The following is a 21,688-nucleotide window of genomic DNA, read 5'->3' as shown; positions in this document are numbered from 1 at the left end:
CTGTGGTGCCTGGAAACCGAAAAATCTATAACCTCGTTACGAAGCCCAAATACAGTGACAAACCTTTGCCCCACGTTTTTTTTGACACCTTGGTTAACTTTAGGAAAACCTTGCAAGAAGGTGGCGTAACATCCGTCTCGATGCCATTGATAGGTTGCGGACTCGACAAATTAGAATGGAGCGTGGTACGCAGAATGATCCATTATGTTTTTAAAAATTCGAAAATAAGTATCACCGTTTGCCGCCTCGACCCTGCGCTTCCTGCCACTGCGCGCCCCTGCATTACACCCCCACCCGTTCATACTAACCCCCCTGACCCTGTCCCTTCCACATCTGGATTACGTCCACCGCTATCTGCGAAAGAAATCGGAACGTCTAACTAAACCTGCAGCACCTCGTCCGATTCCATCTCCGCCCCCATCCACTGACGTCATTATGCCCCCTCCCCCCCCCCCCCCCTGTCGGGCCTCCGCGTCGCGCTAGGAGATACCCCCCGCTACTTCCATGCCGACGAACCCTTCCTTACACTCTTGTTCTCCTCCCCCCTCACCTTTCCCGCCCACCTCTGATAACGACGACAGTTCCGACTTGCTCACAGACACCGAATACTGTACGTGCACTCAACAATTCGACTCCCATACGGAAATTACTGACCATAACCATGACAGTGCTCTTAACACTAACGATGATCAAATTAATGACCCTCACGGTTTCGCATATTTTATTGACAACTTGGACGACATACCAGTATCAGACAAAGTCAAAGATACCAATGATGGACTTTTGATGCTCAAAACCAACTATGCGCACTTCATATCGACAGACTGCGCTTGGATTAAGGGTTTACCAGCCCAACTTGCCGACGAGAATATCGTTGACCCAAAAATAGTAATGAGGCCTCGTCCGCGAACATTTGATATCATTGAATCTAAGCACAATAGTCGACGTATTTTCACCCTAGTATTGAAAACATAAAGCTCAGATAAAAGCAACCCATACGATATCTTCAAGCTATTGTCCAAACTCAAAACGGCTTCAGCCGATTCAAACCTAAAGTCTCTTGCCCTCCCGATGACCGATGATAGTTTAGACGCTCTCGATCCCTGCGTTTTCCATAAACTTCTATCCTATATTTTCGCAGACTTAGAAATTCAAATCATGCTTTGTCGAAACACGTACTGTCATCCCAGACGAATGTTCACGAAAAGAAATAATCAGAGAATGCCACGAATCGTTAGTCGGCGGTCATTAAGGTGTCACTAAAATATATAACCGCATTAGACAAAAGCATTTTTGGCCCCGTATGAAAGAACAAATCCAATATTCCATAAGAACTGCGAGAGTTGCCAAAGAAAAAAATTGGTCAGAGTAAAAACCAAATTGCGAATAATGATAACGGACACGCCTGCCGATGCATTCGTCAAAGTGGCATTAGATATTGTTGGACCTCTACCCCTTACTAAATCGAACAACAAATATCTCTTGACGATACAATGCAATTCGACAAAATTCCTGGACGTCATTCCTTTACCTGGTGCCACCGCCAAAACTATAGGCGCAACATTCGCAAAAGAATACATTACATGTTACGGTGCTCCTCGAGCAATACTTACAGAACAAAGACAGAATTTTATGAGCACAGTCATCAAACAACTTCGTAAACTTTTCAAAATTAAGCAAATACGAACCACAGCTTACCGCCCATAGTCTAACGGATCGCTAGAACGCAGTCACCTTGTTCCCACTGAACACATCAAACACTACACGGATGCTGGTAACGACTGGGACGATTACATCCGCTTTGCAATTTTTCGTTATAACACCGCGAAGCACGAAGGTACTAACTTCACCTCCCACCAACTAATTTTTGGCTCTCAAGCCGGACTCCCAACAGATGCGAATCCTGCCAGCGCGTATACTCGTTCCTACGATTCCTTCCTTCTAGACTCAATCGCTAATCTATTCAGCATACGAAAACACGCCGCGTCCAACCTACAACAAGCAAAGCATCGTTCCAAGACGTATTACAACCGTAATGTCAACAGCCAAAATTTCGAAGCAGGTCAAAAGGTCTATCTACTAAATGAAACCCGATCCAAATTCGACGACCACTATAAAGGAGTGTATACGATTAAACGTATAATTGACAATATTAACGCTGAAATTTGGATTACCCCCCGAAAAACTAAAATCGTCCATTTCAATGAATTGAAATTGGCACACTTAACCGACTAATTGACCTGGACCGACGCTTGAACGAATACGAACTTGACCTGTCCAGCTTAGTAGACGCTATCCCCTTCGCCCAAAAAGGTATCGTCCACCCTAAAATTCTATGACCAGAACAAATTATTTCCAGCCTTAAACATATCTCTCACCCGCGTCGTACAAAACCCCAAACTCCTACGCGCCATGCCATCCATCACCCGCACCTAGAAATAATACCATTTCCCGATGACCTGCCTCCTCGCTCTTCGTCGCTGCTCCGTACCTAATCGGAAATTGAAATGACGGAACTAGGCATCCCTAAACTGCGTAAATTGCTCCCCGAGCAAAGCCTTAACGATAGCTCCGAACCCCTCGAAGTCTGGCGCTAAGCTCTCCGCTATTAGCAATCATATTTTTTCATTGCCCTATTCTGCCCGTGATAATCTGCAGCCATAATATAATCATCAGCATGTTGCATAAGTTTCGTTTATAACATACACAATATCTATCATATATACCACCACATTTATATGATGTCATCCGGAGAAACTTTGTTCAAATGTATACTAACCCACTTAAACGCGCACTAACATCTAGGCGCTATATTTTAAGACTCTCTCTTGTAATATTCTGTAAGTGAGTCAGTACGATAAGATGTCATTTGAAAATTTCTTTTAATCAAATGTATACTAACCCACTTAAACGCGCACTAATACCTAGGCGCTAGATTTTAAGACTTTTCTTTGTAATATTCTGTAAGTGAGTCAGTACGTTTAATGGCATTCCACTTCCTTCTGAACATCCTATTCCGTACCCTCATCGAACGTTTTTCTCCAAGGGGGGGCATGTTACGTCCTCCAGACTTCTTATTCCTTTCCCACACTCTTAGTTACCTTACGCTCTGTGGTCTACTCTTATCGTCCGCGAGTCAGCAGATTCTTCTGAAACTCGCGGCTAGCTTGCCTTCTACATCCCGCTCAACTAAGCAGATCCATCCTAGCGCTCAAGCAAGACACCTATCCCTCTAAACCAAGACCATACCTTTTTCCCTCGACTGACTCCGTTGCATTGACTACTAATAAACAATCATATACTTTGAATCGTTCACCTTTCCTTAATACCGATCCCTTTCTATTCCATTCACTTTCTGCATTGGGAGTAGTTGCACGCGAGTGCATAGTCGACGTGAACGGACCCTATAATAGCCAAATAACACCTTGGCTGGGCGTGGACTAAGCCCCGATTACCGCTCATCGGAGCCTACGCATTCTACCCCGTAACACCTGGCTCCGTCGTTAATTTTTCCAAATCACCAGTTTTTTAAATTCATATCTCCGACAATGAATCTTCTCGTAACTAATGATACTGCACATCTGCAAATCATTTATTAGACGGCTTTGACCGTCTTGCATGGCTTCCCATACGAAGCGTAAGATTCCAACATGTAAACATTCATCTACATACATTCTTACATCGGGTGCTCAAGAGACGAAAACTCTCTATTCATACATACCAAGCACAAGAAAAAAAATTTGAACTCACTGGTGATGAGAGGAATTAACGACAACAGAGTCAGGGCGGCTAGGTGGTCTAGTGGAGGAAGGCTTCGGTCAAGCATCTCTAGATCTCAGGTTCGATTCCTGGCTCCGTCGATAATTTTTCGATACCACCAGTTTTTCAAACTTATATCTGCAACAATTGGTATCGTCCATAGACGGCGATATGGTTTATAACGTTAACCGTAGTGAACAAAAATAAAAATGAAAATAACGAAATAATAATATTCAGAATTTATCGGTTCTGCTCCCAAACAATGGTTCCTACCGCTCAAACGTCCCAAGTACGCGGCTTCAATCTATTCTCTACTAACTCCCTTTAGAAATGGACTCTAATTTTACAATACTTTTCTTATATCGAACCAAGCTCTGTCCTTGAAATTCCTCTCTCAACTCGTGAAGCTAAATTCGAGAATGAACTCTGGACGAGTAACACTTCGTACAATATGACGCATCTCGGCGCTTTGCCGGACAACTGGTACCCGCTCTTCGTGTACCTCCAGTTCTGTACTCTTCCAGGGCTGTGGTCAGGTTATCTTGTTGACGTCATTTCCCTATTCGTGTGTCCTGTTATGGGTCATCGTCCTGGTATGCGTTGGTCAACGTCCGTCGTCTTTGTTTATTATTTTTGGTTTATGTAGGTCAATGTCAGAGTTGATGGTGGTCTCGATAAGCTGTCCGTTATAGTTGTTGTCGTGATTTGAGCATGCCACGGGCATTGTTGATATTATGCGTTCTTGAACAGCTGTCCGTTACAATGTATTCACATAATATAGTTACATAGACTCATTTCTATGTAAATAAAACAAATATGTATTGAACCTAACAAAAAATAACTTTAAATGTACTTTAACATTGCACATTAGATACATACATAATGTACATATTACAGTTTGATCAGAGATAAAATGTATAATATGTATATAATGTACACTTGGGGACAATGAATCTGAGACGGCTAATTTTATACATTAGACAGTTATGTTGGCAACACAGTAAAACCTACAGCACCATAGTCGGCCGAGCGTGAAACAAACTCAATCTCAATAAACATAAAATAACCCATGACCGTCGAATCTAACCTTAGAATACCGCGGGGATAATGACTTATTGGATTGACACGTAATTTTCGACGAAAATTAGCCGTCTAAGATTCATTTTCCCCAAGTGTACCTACATTCTATGCATGTTTCGGACGTAAAAAGTCTGTAATTCCAGTTTGTTTGTGACCGATTTTTGTTCGATAGTAAGAACTTCGTACAGCATTGTGAATACGAGACATCATACTCTTCATTACATCATTATCAAAGTTAATTTGAACACACATCGAACGTTTCAGCAGCCTTCACAGCTTCAGAGGCACTAAGAGTCGAATAAGTCTCCTCCGGTTCGTCATCATCACCGTCGTTTTGGTTGTTGGCGTCGTTGGCGATGATATTTTGCACAATGTTTTCATCCGACGGTTCTTCGCTTGTGGCGACAGCATCGTCAATACACGCATATTGTTCAAAGTCCTCGTTTGTTATGGGTAGCTGATTATCAATAGCCCTTGTCCAAACGTTCAGCGGTACGTCGTCTTCTTCGCCAACGTTATCTGCGTCTGAGGTTATAGTACAGTCTTCAATTCTGCGGATAAACCCAGCGTGTTTATAACTGTCGAAAATGGTCGTTTGCGTGAGTTTGATCCAGGCATCGTGCTTCCTTAGAATACCAGCGACAACAGTAAATCTTTGGGTACTCAGCACTGCTGGCTTCACCGCCGTCAAGACATTGGATAATTTTCAGGACAAGGTTTTTACGAAAGTGTGATTTCAAGGCTCGAATAATCTCTTGATCCTTCTGTTCTTCTTGTGTTGATGATAACAACCGATCTGTCACCACTTTTATCTCTATCCCATATGTATCTGGTCTCTTTGAAGCCTTGAACAGGTTGTTTTCAAAACATAATGTTAAGTTTGTGGGAAAAAATTCACATGACCTACAATTGGTCTTTGATTCTGGAAAGGATAGGATCCCTATGGGCAAACGATCAAATGTGGTATATAAAATATCATGCAAAGACTGTAATCAAGTCTATATTCGACAGACTGATCGCCATCTCGATACCAGACTTAAAGAACACCAGCGTAATATTCATGAGAATGATGACCTACACATGGCACTAACAAAACATGTGATCAACAGTGATCATTCCTTGATTTATGATAATGTAAAGATCCTCGGTGAAGAAGCTAAATACTGTAAATGCCTATTACTAGAGATGTGAAACATTATAGGGCATTCAAATTCTGACAACCTTAGACAAGATGTTGAATACCTGAGTAATGTCTACAAACTCCTTACTGACCACATTTCACACATTGTCTAGCTCTAATAATAAGTTGTACATATTTTGAGTTTCCCACTGTGCTATTGTTTCTATTTCATGCTATCCCCGTTTGCCTTCTCTCAGGGTTACCGGTAATTTGCTCAAGAGTTGTTGGTTTCTATTTACGTTCAACAGTTTACCGAATTATTTTTGATCTGGAGAACTGGGAGATGAGGATCCCAATTCACAATGATTGTCGGCACCTTCATTAACTTTATGACCTTTGCTTTCCGGAATATCTCACCATTAATTTATTCAATAAGTGTAAATAATTTTATGTAATCTACATTGTTTGTCGATTGAAGCAGCTGTCAATGGTCTTCGATCACCTAATCCGAAGAACCATCTCTCTTTCTTGAATTTTATGATTCCTGACTGGTGTTTTATACTCTGATCTTAAATAAGGTAAACTTTCCCTTAATTGTTTATGTGACAGCCGTAAGGCGTCACGTGAGCGAAACGTCAAAGTCGCATGTATGAGTGTATCGATGGGTGATGCGCGAGGTGAAATTTAGTCAGTAGGATTTTGGCCCACGAGGCTTGTATACCTGGAAACACCGAGCGTTAATAAATCGCGATATAGCAAACAGACTATTTTATTGCCCCTTATTGCATGACTCCTCAGTGGTGACGAGGATGGGATGAATACATAAATTAAGAAAAGTATGTTGAGAAATGATGAGGACATAAATTGGGCGGAAATTAACGAACTTGTGTATAGTGGCCGAACGGGTTGGATTCAAGATTTACATAAAACCGAGTTATCGAGTATATGTGACAAGTTTAAAGTTGAAATCAGTGCGAACGCGACAATTGACACTATTCGAAAGATATTTCGAAAATTCGTGAAAGAGACAGGGCCATTTCTTGAGATACTAACTAAAATAGAATTAGGTGTGCCGGAAATTCGAATCGGCGGATCGCACGCGATGGCAGCCATGTGGGTCGGTCAGATCGAACAGTTTAAAAAAGGTGAAAATTGGGAAGCTTTCGTGCAACAGCTCGAAGCTTTCATAATGCTAAATGATATACCAGAGAAAAAAAAGCCACGATTCTGTTGACGAGACTTTCAACAGTGGTTTTCGCCGAATTACCGGGAATCACAGGTTCAGCCGAGCCTTCAACGCTCACATGTACGGTGCTGAAAGAAAAACTCTCTGCCGACTTTAGCCCGAAACCAAACGAGCACCTTCAACGATACACCTTCCGAGAACGTAAACAAAAGTCCGACGAGTCTATACAAGACTATGTACTAGCTCTACGAACAATAGCGCAGAAATGCCAGTTCGTAGTGACGGAAATTAACACGCAAGTAAAGGACCAACTTATTTCGGGTGTTCAAAAGAAGCGAGTGAGATATGAATTATTAAAGGAGTCGTCTTCCACGCTAGAAGATCTCATCAAATTAGCAAAAACAGTTGAGTCAGCTGATGAAAAATCCGGGGGTTTTCAAACAACATCAGCGTCGAAAGAAGTATCAACCGCGCAGGAGAAAGCAGACATGCATATCGTGAAATACACGCAAAATCGAGGCGCGGGGCGAGGATACGCAGGCGCACCGCAAAGACGCGGAGCACCATCCGAAGGGCAATGGAATTAGCGGGGAAGCAACAACAAATCATCGAGACCACCGGAAACAAATTCAGGAACGGCTTGTCACTGTTGCGTCGGGAAAAATCACATGAAATCCGAGTGTTACTTACGGAGTAAATATTGTAGCGAATGCGGCACACAAGGTCATATTTATAAAATGTGTAACAAAAAGAGATTAAAACAGCATTCTTGGCGCGCTCAAAATTACGTAGACAGAGAAATAGCTGAGGGAGAAAACAAAAATGAAGTATTTGATAACGACTGTTTTGAAAGCGATTTTTTTCCAGTATGAGCCATAAATACTTCCGAAGTTGTTACCGGTGAGTCAGTAAACAGAAAAGTATTAGAGGTTATGGTGGAGCCTCAGTTTTAAACGATTACAATAAACAATTCACCACTGAAAATGGAAATAGATTCGGGCGCCAGACCGGCAGTAATCTCTAAGCAGTGTTATGAAAATTTTTTCTCACACGCACCGTTGATAACTTCTAAAGTAACACTGCGAACGTACAACAAGCTTCTTATACCATCTTTAGGATATTTAAAGATAACAGCAGAGAGAAACGGTATTAAGAATAATTTAATATCACACGTAGTAAAAGAGGGAGGTCCACCCCTTCTAGGTCGCAACTGGTTGCAGGCCTTTGGGTTGTGGCCAATTCGTTTCCAAAACAATATGCACGCGGTCGTTACTAGCAAGCTAGATAGCTCGAAGCAAACTGTAAAGGTAAAAAACACCGTAGAAACGGAAAAATTGAAACGCGAATTCCCTAAGATTTTTGAAGCCGGCATAGGCACGTTTACAAAAGGAGAATTAATATTAACACTTAAAGAAGAAGCTCGTCTCAAATTCCTGCAACCCAGAAAAATACCATGGGCGTTACGCAAGAAGGTCGCGCGTAAATTGTCAAGATTAGAAGCTTTGAAAATAATTTTTCCAGTAGAATACAGTGACTGGGGCTCACCGGTGGTGCCTGTGCTGAAGAGCGACGGCTCGGTTCGACTCTGTGGTGACTTCAAGGTCACTCTAAATAAATACTTAGAAATTGATCATTATCCTTTACCGAAAGTTGAAGAAGTTTTGGAAACTCTAAGAAGGGGTGAATTATTCACAAAGCTCGATCCATCAGAAGCTTACCAACAGTTGCCGTTAGCAAAAGATTCAAAAAAACTTGTGGTAATAAGTACGCACCTCGGATTGTTCCAGTACAATAGATACCCTATGGGGTATCAACCGGCCCAGGATCATTTCAGAGGATAATGGCAACATTATTATTAGGTTTTCATTAATGACATTTTGATAGCGTCTGTTGATTTAGAGACTCATTTACTGAGATTGAAAGAAGTAATGAAACGTTTAAGTGAAGCTGGATTGCGTTTAAAATTTGAAAAATGGACTTTCTTACAACCGGAAGTGCGTTATCTCGAGTTCAAAATAAATCGCGAAGGAATATGAGCGCTGCAGGACAAAGTATTGAGTGTAAAAAATGCACCAGCTCCCAAAGACGTTTCAGAGTTACGTAGTTTTTTGGCATCTATAAATTATTATAGCCGATTCATAGAAAACATGGCCCAAAAATTGCGACCATTGTACGCAAGTTTAGAAAAAGGGAAATTCGAGTGGACGGATGAATGCACCAAAGTTTTTGAAGCAATGAAAAAAGAATTGTCACCAGAAAAAGTTCTAGTTCATTTTGACCCGGAGAAAACAATAGTACTCACATGTGATGCTTCGCCCTATGGCATTAGCGCGGTACTCGCGCATCGGGATCAGGATGACGCAGACCGCCCAGTTTGTTTTGCAAGCCGTTCTCTTAACGCCACAGAAAGAAATTACTCACAAATAGACAAAGAAGGCCTGGCCATTATCTTCGGAGTTCGTAAATTCTATGAGTATTTATACGGAAGTGAATTCATCTTGCAAACAGACTCGGCGGCTCTGATACGAATTTTCAGTCATACAAAATCTATACCTGAAATAGCAGCAGCACGCTTACAGCGATGGGCAATTTTTTTAGCCCCTTTTCGTTACACAGTTAAGCACATTCGAGGGACGTCGAACTATGCGGACTGGCTAAGTCGTTTACCTTTGTCAGATACGGATGATCACGCGAAAAAATTCCCAGTGTTACAAGATATAGCATACGCATATCTGAACGAAATGAAAAAATTTGATTTTACTTCTCTAAATTGGAAAGACGTCCAACAAGCAACGCGAGAAGATCGAATTTTATGTAAAGTCATGAGGCATTGCATGGATGGATGGTCAGAGAAAGAAAATGATGATACTGATCTAGAAATTTTTTGGAACAGGCGAGATGCCCTAACAATCGAAAATAACTGTCTCTAATGGGGCCATTACGTGATTATCCCAGAAAAACTGCAGCCATTAGTATTAAGAGAACTACATCACAGTCACTTTGGCAGTACACGTATGAAAGCTTTGGCACGTTTGTTTGTGTGGTGGTCAGGGATAGATAAGGAAATTGACGAGATAACAACTAAATGTAGACCATATTTGGAAACCCACCAAAAATCACTCTGACCCCATGGGCGTGCCCAACGATTCCTTGGCATCGGATACACGCCGATCTTCTAAGGCCATTATTTGGTCGAATGGTTCTAGTGCAGCTGTCATACAGTTTTTTTGTGCAGTTTACATACATTTATTAGTTAGAATAGATATTTGGAATGTTACTCTCCAATGTACAGTGGATAATTATTCTCAATATTGTGATATCCATTGATCTCATCTTCTTAACTGTTGAATTTCTATGTTCTTGGTGTTTAAATAAATAATTGTTTTCTTCTGAGGATGGCCCCTACTCGGGTCAAAACGTTTACATAACACACTTACTAACTGCTCACCAATATTTACCACTTCATCATCAACGAGGTCAAGAATTTTAATTCTTCAATCTCTTGATCCATTGATTGCAATACCGAAGTCGTCTTGGGAGGCAGAAACACCAGGTTTACGCTTTTTAGGTCAGCAATATTGGGATGTGCAGGACAGTTGTCAACTAAGAGCATCCAGGTCTTACGATTGCTCTTATAATCCACTGGCAAGTGCCGTTCATTTTTAAAACATCTGGGATATTGAGATTTCCCGATTGCGAGAGGTTTTGTTTTAACTGAGCCACTCACGTTGGCTGCCACCATCACACATATTCTTTTTTTTTGATAACTAGGGGCTTCGCCCCTGCGCGCTTCGCGCGCCAACACCATCTCGGCGCTACGCGCCTCGTTGTTCGGCGCTTCGCGCCTCACTATTTCCTTACGCATTGTCTAGTAGACAGGCGAATTTCTTCATGTTGATTTAATGACAGGTCCTGCACTTGCTGTCCACTTCAATTCCTTCTGTGCTTACTTTTCTTTTTTTCATCAATCTAAGCTTCCATTCGTTGGTTGAAAATTGGTGTTCCTTCTCTATTGATATCTGTCTATCTCCTTGACTTTCTGAATTATTTTTGCTACCGCTCTGCCCGTTATTCTCCAAAATCACCTTCTTTATATTTTTTTTTTCTCTATATTTATGTTGCTGTTCACTCCGTAAAACACCTCTCTTTCTTGTGGCCAACATCGATCATGGTCGTCCTCTTGCCTGGTTATAGGAATATTTGTTTATTACTATTCTCTGGCTTATTTGGTTCTTCGCACTTAAAATTTTATTTTCCTTTTTCCTTTGTGATACTTCCGACCATCCACCATCTTCATCGCCTTGTCTGCTGGTTGAAACTCCTCCTTTCTGTTCGTTGGTTGAAAAGCCAGTATGATATTTTTTGTTCGCTTCCCTATATTTTCGCTGCTGTTCCCGTCGTCTAATTTTTCGCTCTTCTATGTACATCACATTGGTTGGTCGTCCTCTCGATTTATTTTCCGAATCCACTTTTTTCTACAATTGAGAAACACTTTCGCTTCACGGAACTCATTTTCGCTTGCGTTACGAGTCTTAACTTATTTATTTATTTTTTTATTGTCAAAATATGTCGCTATAAGTAGATGATTGCTCAAACCGGATTCGTACTATACAGATATGTTTTCATACCATGTCTATATGAAACCCAATTTGAGTTTGCATTTTCGTCGCTAAAAACAGTTAGTCGTTATAAACGAAGTCGTTATATTCGGATTCTACTGTATGTACTGTGACGCTGGTTTTGACTGCACCTCGGCCACATTGGCGTAACTACGGGGGGGGGGGGGGGGGGGCTTGCCACCCAGCCCCCCCCCCCCGCCCGGATACTGAATGCCCACCCCAGAAATACCAATAATTAGAGATTGAAAAATTCGCTTACACAGTGATTATAAAACATCCCCCCCAAATACCTCTAAAAAGTATAAAAACAACGCCAAGTAATTTGAACAGTGTTTTTCTGAAGAGAAAACTTTTTAATGTATCATGAGAAGATATATTTGAAAAAAATGAAATAGTTTTAGATATTTCATTTTTGAAATTGCAAAGAACGTGGAGTATCGAAATTAGTAATTTATAAAAGTGTAACGTTCGGATTGTTCGATCTATGACAAGACAGTGGACGAACGAAGACTTGGCTGACGTGACAACGATCGACAAATTGATTGAACACTTGAGTTTGGGAGATGAAAGAGGCGTGACGTTTAAATCTAGAATCGGACTTTTAAATAAATATTCTACCGCCCACTTTTCTCATTCTCTTTTCTTTAAAACGTTACAATAGGAAGTGAAAGACAGAATGAAACAGCCCTTCGTTGGAAACGTATTTGGGTCATAGATATAAACCAAAAAACGTTAAAATTGTTGTATGGATATATAGACCCACGAGAGCCTATAGATTGTGACGTAGCATTTTTGATGCGCGTTCCAAACGGCTCCCCGATCCCTAGATGAAACTTGAAATTAGGCATCCCTCGATCAGACCGCTAATTATTTCGTAAAAGAGCGCCAGGGCAAAGGTGACGCATCCGATACTCTAAGAGGGGAAATTTTTCGGTCTGGCGAATACGACTTTTCAGGATTTTTTTTTTTTTTTTTTTTTTTGTTTCGAGTAAATGCGACATCATACACGGGATCGGCGGCAAATTCGACGGCGTTATAGGATCACAGTCGCGACGGAGCGTGACGAGAGGAGGGCCTCACACGAGGCTACGGAGAGAGTGCCAACGTAGAGATCTGCCGCGAGGAAAACCAAGGTGGACGAGATTCGCGTTGATGGCCGGCGAGCCGCAGCCTCCACTCACCACACTGACGTCAGGCAACCTCACGAAGTCGTCACCACGCCACTGTCGAACTACGGGATACCGGAGACTTGGACAGCCAATCAGCGCCCAGCAACAGCGGGAGTCAACGATAGCGATAAATTAGGCTATAAGAATTTCGTAAAGAGAACACCAATTGGAGCGGAAGAGTTTTTCACGACTGATAGCATTTATGTTCGAGGCATGTTCGAATTGCGGCTCTGATTAGCGGAACTCGACACTCGAGTCCTGGCGACGGTTCGCTAACGTTGTTGTTGAGAAAAGAAAAAATGAAAAAAAATACAGAGAGTAGTAATTTGTGTGCGTCATGGCCGAGGATGGTGTTGGCGCATTTTTGGTGTGGCTGCGAAGCGCTAAGCGCTGTTAATTCTTTGCGAACGTATTTCGAGTGCAATTTAGATCGGCGCACCGATCAACGGTTGGCCAGTTACTCGTTGAGTTAGAGAAGCACTCGAAATTTGTTTGCCGATTTCCTTGTTTGATGGCCCTAGTCTGAGTTCTCGCGAGAACACGGAGAGTAACATTTGGTTTGTGTACGGTATAAAGTCGAGTCACGGTTTTGAGTCGAGTCACTCTTGTTTCAAATTGAGTGCGGCCAAATTCCGCTGCACGGGGTCCAGTCGAGTCAGCTTGAGTGAAGGTATCACCTCTAGTGTAGGACGCATATCGTCGTGCGTGAACGCTCGGGTAAGCGAGGCGATTTGTGAAATTTGAGGGAATTGCGAATACGGATTGAGTTCGGACGCGTTGTGATAAAAGTAATACGATTACCGTGGAGACAGACGTAATTACGAATAAAAACTAGAGGTGCGATTAGCGCGTCGAAAAAGGTTTGGTTCTAGTTATTGCCCTTGCGAGTTAGCATTGTGGTTTGGCGATGAGCGCTGTATTTCGTAGAGGACGATCGCGGATAGCGCGTCGAGTACGATTTTGGTTTTGGTTTTTGAGTTATTGTTTATTATTAAGGCAGCGACTAGCGCACGTAGGCTTAGAGGTCTTCTAGATTTGTTTCTAATTTTTTTTGTTAGATCTAAGTATTTGATTTTTGAATCGCGAAGAGCGAATTTTGAATTACTCTTTCTTTTGTCGATATTATCGCTGTCGTGAAATATATTATTTTATTTTATTTTAATTTGGTTAAATAACGTGTTGGTTTCGAAGGTCTCGCTCTCTCTCCCCAAAAATTACCCCTTCGCTCTCCACGCTACTGAGCTACCGAGTTAATTGCCGAGATATAGCGAATTAACGATTTCGAGGCGTGTTAATCACGCCAGGCGGCCAACAGAAATTCGCGATATTCTTTTAGATCCAGTTTACATCGCGGGACGCCGAATTATTGTGCACGCGGTAAGTTCTCGGTCATTTCCTCCGAGTAATCAAGGTACGGGAAAAATCCACGTCACAAGATATATATGTGCTGGCTACAATATGTATAATACAATATGTATACGCGATATATAGGTATGCGTTATTCCCAGGTTCGCTGCGAATAAGGATTTGAGTGATGGAACAAGAGCACCTCCTATTGAGTGGCGCAACAAGAGCCTATGTCAGACTCCGATAACCGTAAGGTGAACGCGATGACTGGTGGGGAGGTTTCAAGCGCAGTGGCAAGCGGCAATCCAGTTTTAACTTGAAACGATTCGTTTGTTTACACATTTTTGGCTACTTGATTAGTCCCGTATTGTGTATTGTGATATAACAATGTAATCCTATTGAGCCCCGGAGTATTTACTGCAGGTGCGTTGATAAAATTAATTTTTATTTTACGATTAGTCGATATATCGTATAGGTATAACATATACCGGTCACCTAACCCATTTTGAATTATATGCAATACTACGTGTTTTTTAAACTTCAATAAGCTTATTCACGAATGTTAGGATTAAAATATTGTACAAATTATTTTTTATTCAAAGTACTTATTAGAATATGAATGAGCTACGAGTTTGGGAAAGAAAATTTCGACATGTATTTGCACATAATCAAAAGTGGGATATAATGTAATATTTATAACATAGCAGACTATTTTTGTGATGCATTTTTTATTTTTTCGATGGAATTCTTGGAATTCGAAAGATGGCAATGAACGTATCTTACCTATCAATTTCACAATTTTTTTAAATTGACATTGGTGTCTCTAACTTTAAGGCAAAACATGAAGAAGGTCGAGGACATCAGGACGTTTTTTAAAACTTCTAAAGACACAAATAAAGACAATAAGATAAGCAGTGGGAGAAAACTTAATGCCAAACTCAAAGCAATTTCGAGCACTGTGTCTTGCTCAAATGAAATTATCGAAGCAAAGGCTACTAAAGAACAACATGATTCACCAATAAAATTTTCCTTGCCAACAACACCGTCGACCGTATATAACGTTATCTCGGTTGCAAAAATTGGTAGTGATCCTATAGACTAAAAAATCGGAAAGATCTTGACACACTTTCGACAGGACCATCTCAACCTCGCTTAAATTTTTCGCCAGCAAAATTTCGTGACAAGTTTTGCTCATTTTCTGTCAAAAATTACGGAGATTATAACTGGATCGAGTATAGCATAAAATATGATCTAGATTCGCGGCCGCGAATCGCCGCCAAGTTACGAAGGCGAAAGCTAGCGGAGAATGTATTTATCCGGCCTAACTACTTCCCCATCTTCCCGTGTATAAGCATTTCGTTATATCTCACGAACGCGTGAATATTTTTAAATGTGACTTACATAGCTGATAGTTCTGGCCGATATAACCTGAGTGAGAAAGTTTGATTGAAATCTGTCAAGTGGTTTCCGCAGTATTAGCTCTCAAAGATGATGAAAATAAAAATTATTTTTCTTCTCCTTCTCCAAGCCAGAGCACCTTGTGGACACGATTCCGCTCGAACGCGTGTATGAATCGACTTTAAGTTTTAAGCACAGATTCTTCGCATCGAAATCTCGCTCCCTATTGATTTTGGTATAAATCTCAATCTGTATTCGGCCAGTATAACAGTATAAAGTGGCAAAGTGTGTTGATAAATCAAAATGGCTGCTGGATAAAGCAGTTATTAATTAATAATGCAACAGCCCGATGGCGCTGCCCGCGCTGCAAACCGTTTAAACAAAATGGCCGCGTCATGACGCTGTTACGTTGTCGATCGTAAAATATTCATGATAAATTATTATTATTTAGTTATTCACATGTTATCCAATCTTGAAATTAATTTGCAAATTTCGAGAAAATCGGTCATGCCGATGGTCTTATAAAATAAGTGAGTGAGTGAAGCAGTGATCGAGTGTCATAAGAGTGAAATAGAATGACCTCTGTGGTTTCAGGCAGATTGTTATTATTATTAACTTTTACGAGGGGAAGCCGTAACATGTTAATAATGGATTTTGATGGGTCTCAGGTATATTGAAGTACCTACCCGAGTACCAGGCTATCGGCATTTTGCCAGACGAGGCTTAAAATTGGAGGGCCAGAATTTTTCCCTTGAAATTCGATATTTTTAGAGGCATGATTTGTGTGTATAAAAAGTCAACACGTCCAGTAGAGATTCTGATTTATCCACTGACTCGTAAGAGAGCTAGTCCAACCCTCTAAAGCTCAATTATTAGTAGCATCTGCATTACGGGCTCTTGTGATTTTACAAAATGGATCATCCGAAGTAGGTGTAAACACAGAATCGAACCAAAGAAAAGCTGAGATATTCTGCAATCGGATACAAATTCGACAAACAGTCTGAATAACAAACACAATATGATCAGCAACATTTGTGACAAGCATACATGGTTATTAAGCAAATGCCAAGAAGAAGGTTGTTCGCTCGTCATGAATCATCAGATAGAACAATGCTAACCAAAGTATTGGAAAAATACTCACGATGCTTCATTCAAACCAAACGGTATGATACTTCGTTAATTCTCATTAGATTATATTTATACACATAACATTTAATATATGAATAGCTTAGCCTCAACATCTTCATCTTCACCAAATGTATGACTTATTTGTTTATTAATTTGTATGTTTAGTATGTATTTGTTCAATATATTACTTTGATTCAGTGTCGCACAGTGTAATACTTATCATTGATAAAATGGAACCTTTTCCTTGCTTGTTTGTTGTTTCGTTTATTTCACAGTCATTTGGAACATTCCTATTCTGTTCGAAACCATTGGAACTTGTAAATTTAAACTTCGGCAAGCCGATATTTCAAAGAGAAGATAACCGACAGCTGTGCAAAACTCAACATTCTACACATCTTATTGGAACAAACCGATTGTCATCAGACTACTAAGCATTTACTTCATTTATCTGTTGTTCAGCACCACTAACTATTCACCAAGAAGATTACTATACATGTGTCAATACTTAAATCAGCGGTACGCTGTACATTTTCATATTGACGGAATCACTTAATCTCATATGATATGTACAAACACATTAATGAGATGAGGATGAAGTTAATAACGTTGCTGTAACGTTGCATGTTTGAGAAAAATCATCACTTCGCACCTTTGAGAATGCACAATATTTAGTAAACCATGATAAACAAAACATACTCCCACTTTGGAAAGCAGACTCCTTAAAAAGTCATTCTAAAATTGGGCAATGATCCTTTTTTTCCATCATGTTTCGTTATAATAACATCGCTAACTTCAGCCTCATGTAATGAACTAAAATCGTTTCCTTTGATTCAGCTACATACATAATAAATCCTGATTGTTTTTTGTTTTATGTTTCGCAGTCACCCAGCCCATTCTTGTCCGACTATTGATCTGTTAAAATCACTAACATTACGCTGTGGCATAACTACGTCCTAACACAGAAGGACAGCTGCTTGGAAATTAGCACTCTATGTATCACTCACTGTCTCGAACAGTCTTTCATTGACTTTCCAATTATTAACTTCATCTACCTATCCATCAGCACCATTGGCTTTACAGCAACAAGCGGTATGCGCTGACCACAATACTATTACTAATAAACCACCTGTTACCATATGATTGCTCTACTGAGGACTTGTAAATTTCCGTGCGGATTGTGCTGTCTTTCGTAATCGTATCTCTCAAGCATGTTTATCTGCTTTGACTGTTGCAGTACACAAAGTTGTAGCTGGCAGCATGAATTAGCATTTAAGATTCTAATTTTTATTCGAATAAGGTAGTGAAGTATGAAAATCAAAATGTGGTGAAATAACTAGAACTCTCAACTATTTTATAGCATCATGACGATGAAACTGAACTGCATTATTTTATTTCAAAAAAGTTTAAACACGTTTGAATGCTAACTTTAGCTGCTACTCTCAGCTTTATTTGAAGTAATAGAGTTGCATTACGAAGTACAATCAAGTGACTATATTGTTATTAATCTATGCTCTCATATTTTTTTAAACTCAAAAATTGTTTCAGATATATGCCGGTGTCAAATTGACTATATGAGCAGATCATCACGCTTTGCAAGCTTTTCTGGACCTCAATAGACATGTATCCAGTTGTATAAAATTTTCGATTCAATCATAACAGCACCTTAATGGATTTGAGTAACTCTGAGATTCAGAAGTGAATCCTAAAACAAGATACGATGCATAAAAGTCAGTATTTCGTGCAAACTATTGTTTGTCGAAATTAACGTACACCACTCATAAATTACAATTATTTAATGAAATAGAATATTATAAAATAGCGTATCTCAAATGTCCATCAAACAGGAATGTAATCTGCGGAGCCTGTTGGTGTAAGATTGGAGAAATAATTTGAACGCAGAAGCGGGCGAATATTTCAATACCCTAACGGTAACATCAAGGTGTTGTATCAGGTGTATTATATTATACTAAAGGTTTAGCGTTTCGACCTCAACACGTTGCTCGTTTTCAAGGAACTCAGCGCTACACGCTTCAATGTTCGGCGCTTCACGCAACACATTTCGACGACTAATATAACTTTAACAGCATGAATTTCATTTTCATTCGTGTAACGCTGATAATCAACAAAAATGGGCTCCACCTCCGACGCATTCCATCACCCACAATGTAAACTCTGTATTCTCACCAATTTCTTATCACTTTCAAAACATTACTTTTGCTCACCTGTACATGGTTCTATATGGTACTGAACAAGCAGTAAAATGCTGCCCTGGAAAAATAACTACCATCTGGAACTTTTGAATCACTTTCAGTTTAAGACATAAATTTTTCTCCATCCTGTCGCATCCTCGCAATGTCGTTATTACTTGTTAGAAAATTGAGATAGATGTTTGTGGTTACGGAATATGTCGTTCCGGCGCTGGATCAGCGAATTGAGGCTTGGACTCAGTCCGGCTACATCTACGTAAGTGTGAATATAGAAAGTGTTCTTCCTCTTCGAGCACAACTTGTAAGAATGTTTGTAAGTGTGTTTACATTTTGGAATCTTACGCTTCTGATGCGAAGCTCGTAAGACAGTCTACGTAAGGTTGCTTGCAATTTTCCTTATCCCTCATGCGAATGCGGGTGTTTCTATTGAAGATCTTGACACGGCCTACAGACGCATAATATGATCGGGTGCACCACACAAGTCTTCGAAAGACTACTGCCATATTATTATTATTCATGTAACCGTGCGTAAATTGGATCAGCCGTAATACTATTTGCATTCTCATGATGGTTGTAAGTCAGAACGTTCTCAACTATGAATGCTACATATCTGAATATGTATAAGAGTGTAGTCCCTAACAATTACTTCATTGTTTACTACGGTACAGCAGTATCATTCCCGCATACTTACAAAAAGTGATGAAATCTAGGCAAAAACATCTGAAACGTAAAAACATCCGCCAAGGTATCAAAACCAAATCACAATAAAAATTCAAGAACAACTTAGATATTGCCAGTCATTCCGATGCACAATTCCTTTTGTTAAAAAAAAAATCAGTTCATTGATAGATGGTAAGAGATACTCTTGGAGACGGAATTATTACACAGAATCACACACGTCACGAACAAGTATGACCGTCTCGTTAAAAAATATAAAGCGAATGTGCCCGTCGAGTACGTAGCGCTTGGAATGATGTTTCGATATCACCACACGAAACAGCGAGGTCCGACTTCACGACGTATACCTACTTGCTGAGATCGTAGGGCTTGGGGTTCTTTCCTGATTTCACGACAGAGACTGGCAACATCTAAGTCGTTCTTGAATTTTTATTGTGATTTGGTTTCGATAACTTGGCGGATTTTTCTACATTTCAGATGTTTTTGCCTAGATAAAATTTACTGCTTTGTATGCAGGCAGTTTTTGTCAGGTAATATACGAGAACAAAATGAAACGTTTGCCAGACGCGGATTCGGAAATTGGAAAAAAACTACAGAGATTCTAAAAAAACGCGCTATGTCATCTTTCCACGCTCAGTGTACCGAAATGTATGTGTCTTACAAGAAATCGATTATATCAGGAGACGTTCAGCAAAAAATCATTCAACAACATCAAGAGGAAGTTGTCGAAAATAGGGAACATTTAATGAAACTTATTGACGTTATCTTGTTATCTGTTGTGGCATGGATTTTTCCCGTCCTTCGGTCACTCGCAGAAAATGACCGAGAATTTACCGCGTACACAATAATTCGGCGGCTATCACGGATCTTACTAAAGATATCGCGAGATTCTGTTGGGCGCCTGGCATGGTCAATACGCCTCAAAATATTTATCTTCGCTAAACCTCGGCTAATATGCTCGGTACCTCAGTACGCGGAGAGGGAACGGGTAATTTAAGAGAGAGAGAGAGACACTTGACAAAAACACGCTATTTAACATAAATAAAATTGAATATCATATTTCACAATAGCGGCGATACAAAAACAAAAAAAAGTAATTCAAAATTCGTTCTTCGCGATACCGAAACTAACAATTAAAAAATAAAACCAAATCAAGAACAACCAATTCTCCAAAATAACTTAATCCTATTAGCGCCAGTCGTACTCTAATTAATTAGCAAAAGGGAAAAAACTGAAAACAAGCGATTACTTGACACGCTAACCGCGATCGTCCTCTGCAAAACTACGGCGGTAATCGTAACACTACTCAATATCTGAAATTACAAACAATTCTTGATTTCCTAATTTTACTACAAGAAAGCTGATGGCGACGCATCCGAAGCTCGATTCATACCCGTACCAAACCAAAAATTAAAAGGTCGTACCGCTAAACTGAGCGTTCACCCACGTCGACATGCGACCTACTCGAAAGGCGACTAGACCCCGTGCAACGGAATTTGGCTGCACGCAATTTAAGAACAAAATAACTCAACTCAAAACCATGACTCTAGTCTAGATTTTCCATAAGTGATATTGACTTTTTTTATTCATACTTAATTATCATTTGTAATTGGATAAGCTCAAGGGTCGTTCTGATCCCAGTGTGATTCCAGAGAGATGTGGAATCTAGAGGTCAAGTTTCAATCATGCTTTTATTGTGAACTAACAGACATGTACTTGGCAGTAGGTAGTATGTGATTTGGATTTTTTTTTTTAGCGCGAGGTGATTAAATATATGCATTTTTGATCAGAGAAGGTATTTTTGAGGGTAACGACCAAATTTTTAATGTACTTCGTAAAAACTTTTTGCACCAGATGTGCGTTTTGGAAAAATTGATTTTATTGACTTATACGAATCATCAGGGAGAATGTTTGTTCTGTACCACCCCTTTGAAGAGCGAAAGACGAAAGTCACTCGTCTGTTGTATGGGAAATCGATACTACATCTTAATTTCTGT

The 21,688-nt window shown here is 40.1% G+C and overlaps 2 protein-coding genes across 3 annotated transcripts in view; both read right to left on the bottom strand.

The window, feature by feature from the left end:
* The window catches only part of Calx (sodium/calcium exchanger 3), a 1,242,927-nt gene that overhangs the window by 76,061 nt on the left and 1,145,178 nt on the right, over positions 1–21,688 (bottom strand). The window lies entirely within an intron of this gene.
* LOC138190984 (uncharacterized) overlaps positions 5,075–21,688 on the bottom strand; it is a 29,537-nt gene continuing 12,923 nt past the window's right edge. Inside the window, exons 4-5 of the mRNA XM_069136154.1 lie at positions 5,503–5,684; positions 5,075–5,390 (exon numbers count right to left, since the gene is read on the bottom strand). Coding sequence (XP_068992255.1) covers positions 5,075–5,390; positions 5,503–5,684 — 498 coding nt within the window. The remainder of the gene's footprint in view (positions 5,391–5,502; positions 5,685–21,688) is intronic.

The sequence above is a fragment of the Neodiprion pinetum genome, chromosome 5 (genome assembly GCF_021155775.2).
Source record: "Neodiprion pinetum isolate iyNeoPine1 chromosome 5, iyNeoPine1.2, whole genome shotgun sequence".
NCBI classification, from domain to species: Eukaryota; Metazoa; Arthropoda; class Insecta; order Hymenoptera; family Diprionidae; genus Neodiprion; species Neodiprion pinetum.
This window is presented reverse-complemented; position numbering and strand designations above follow the sequence as displayed.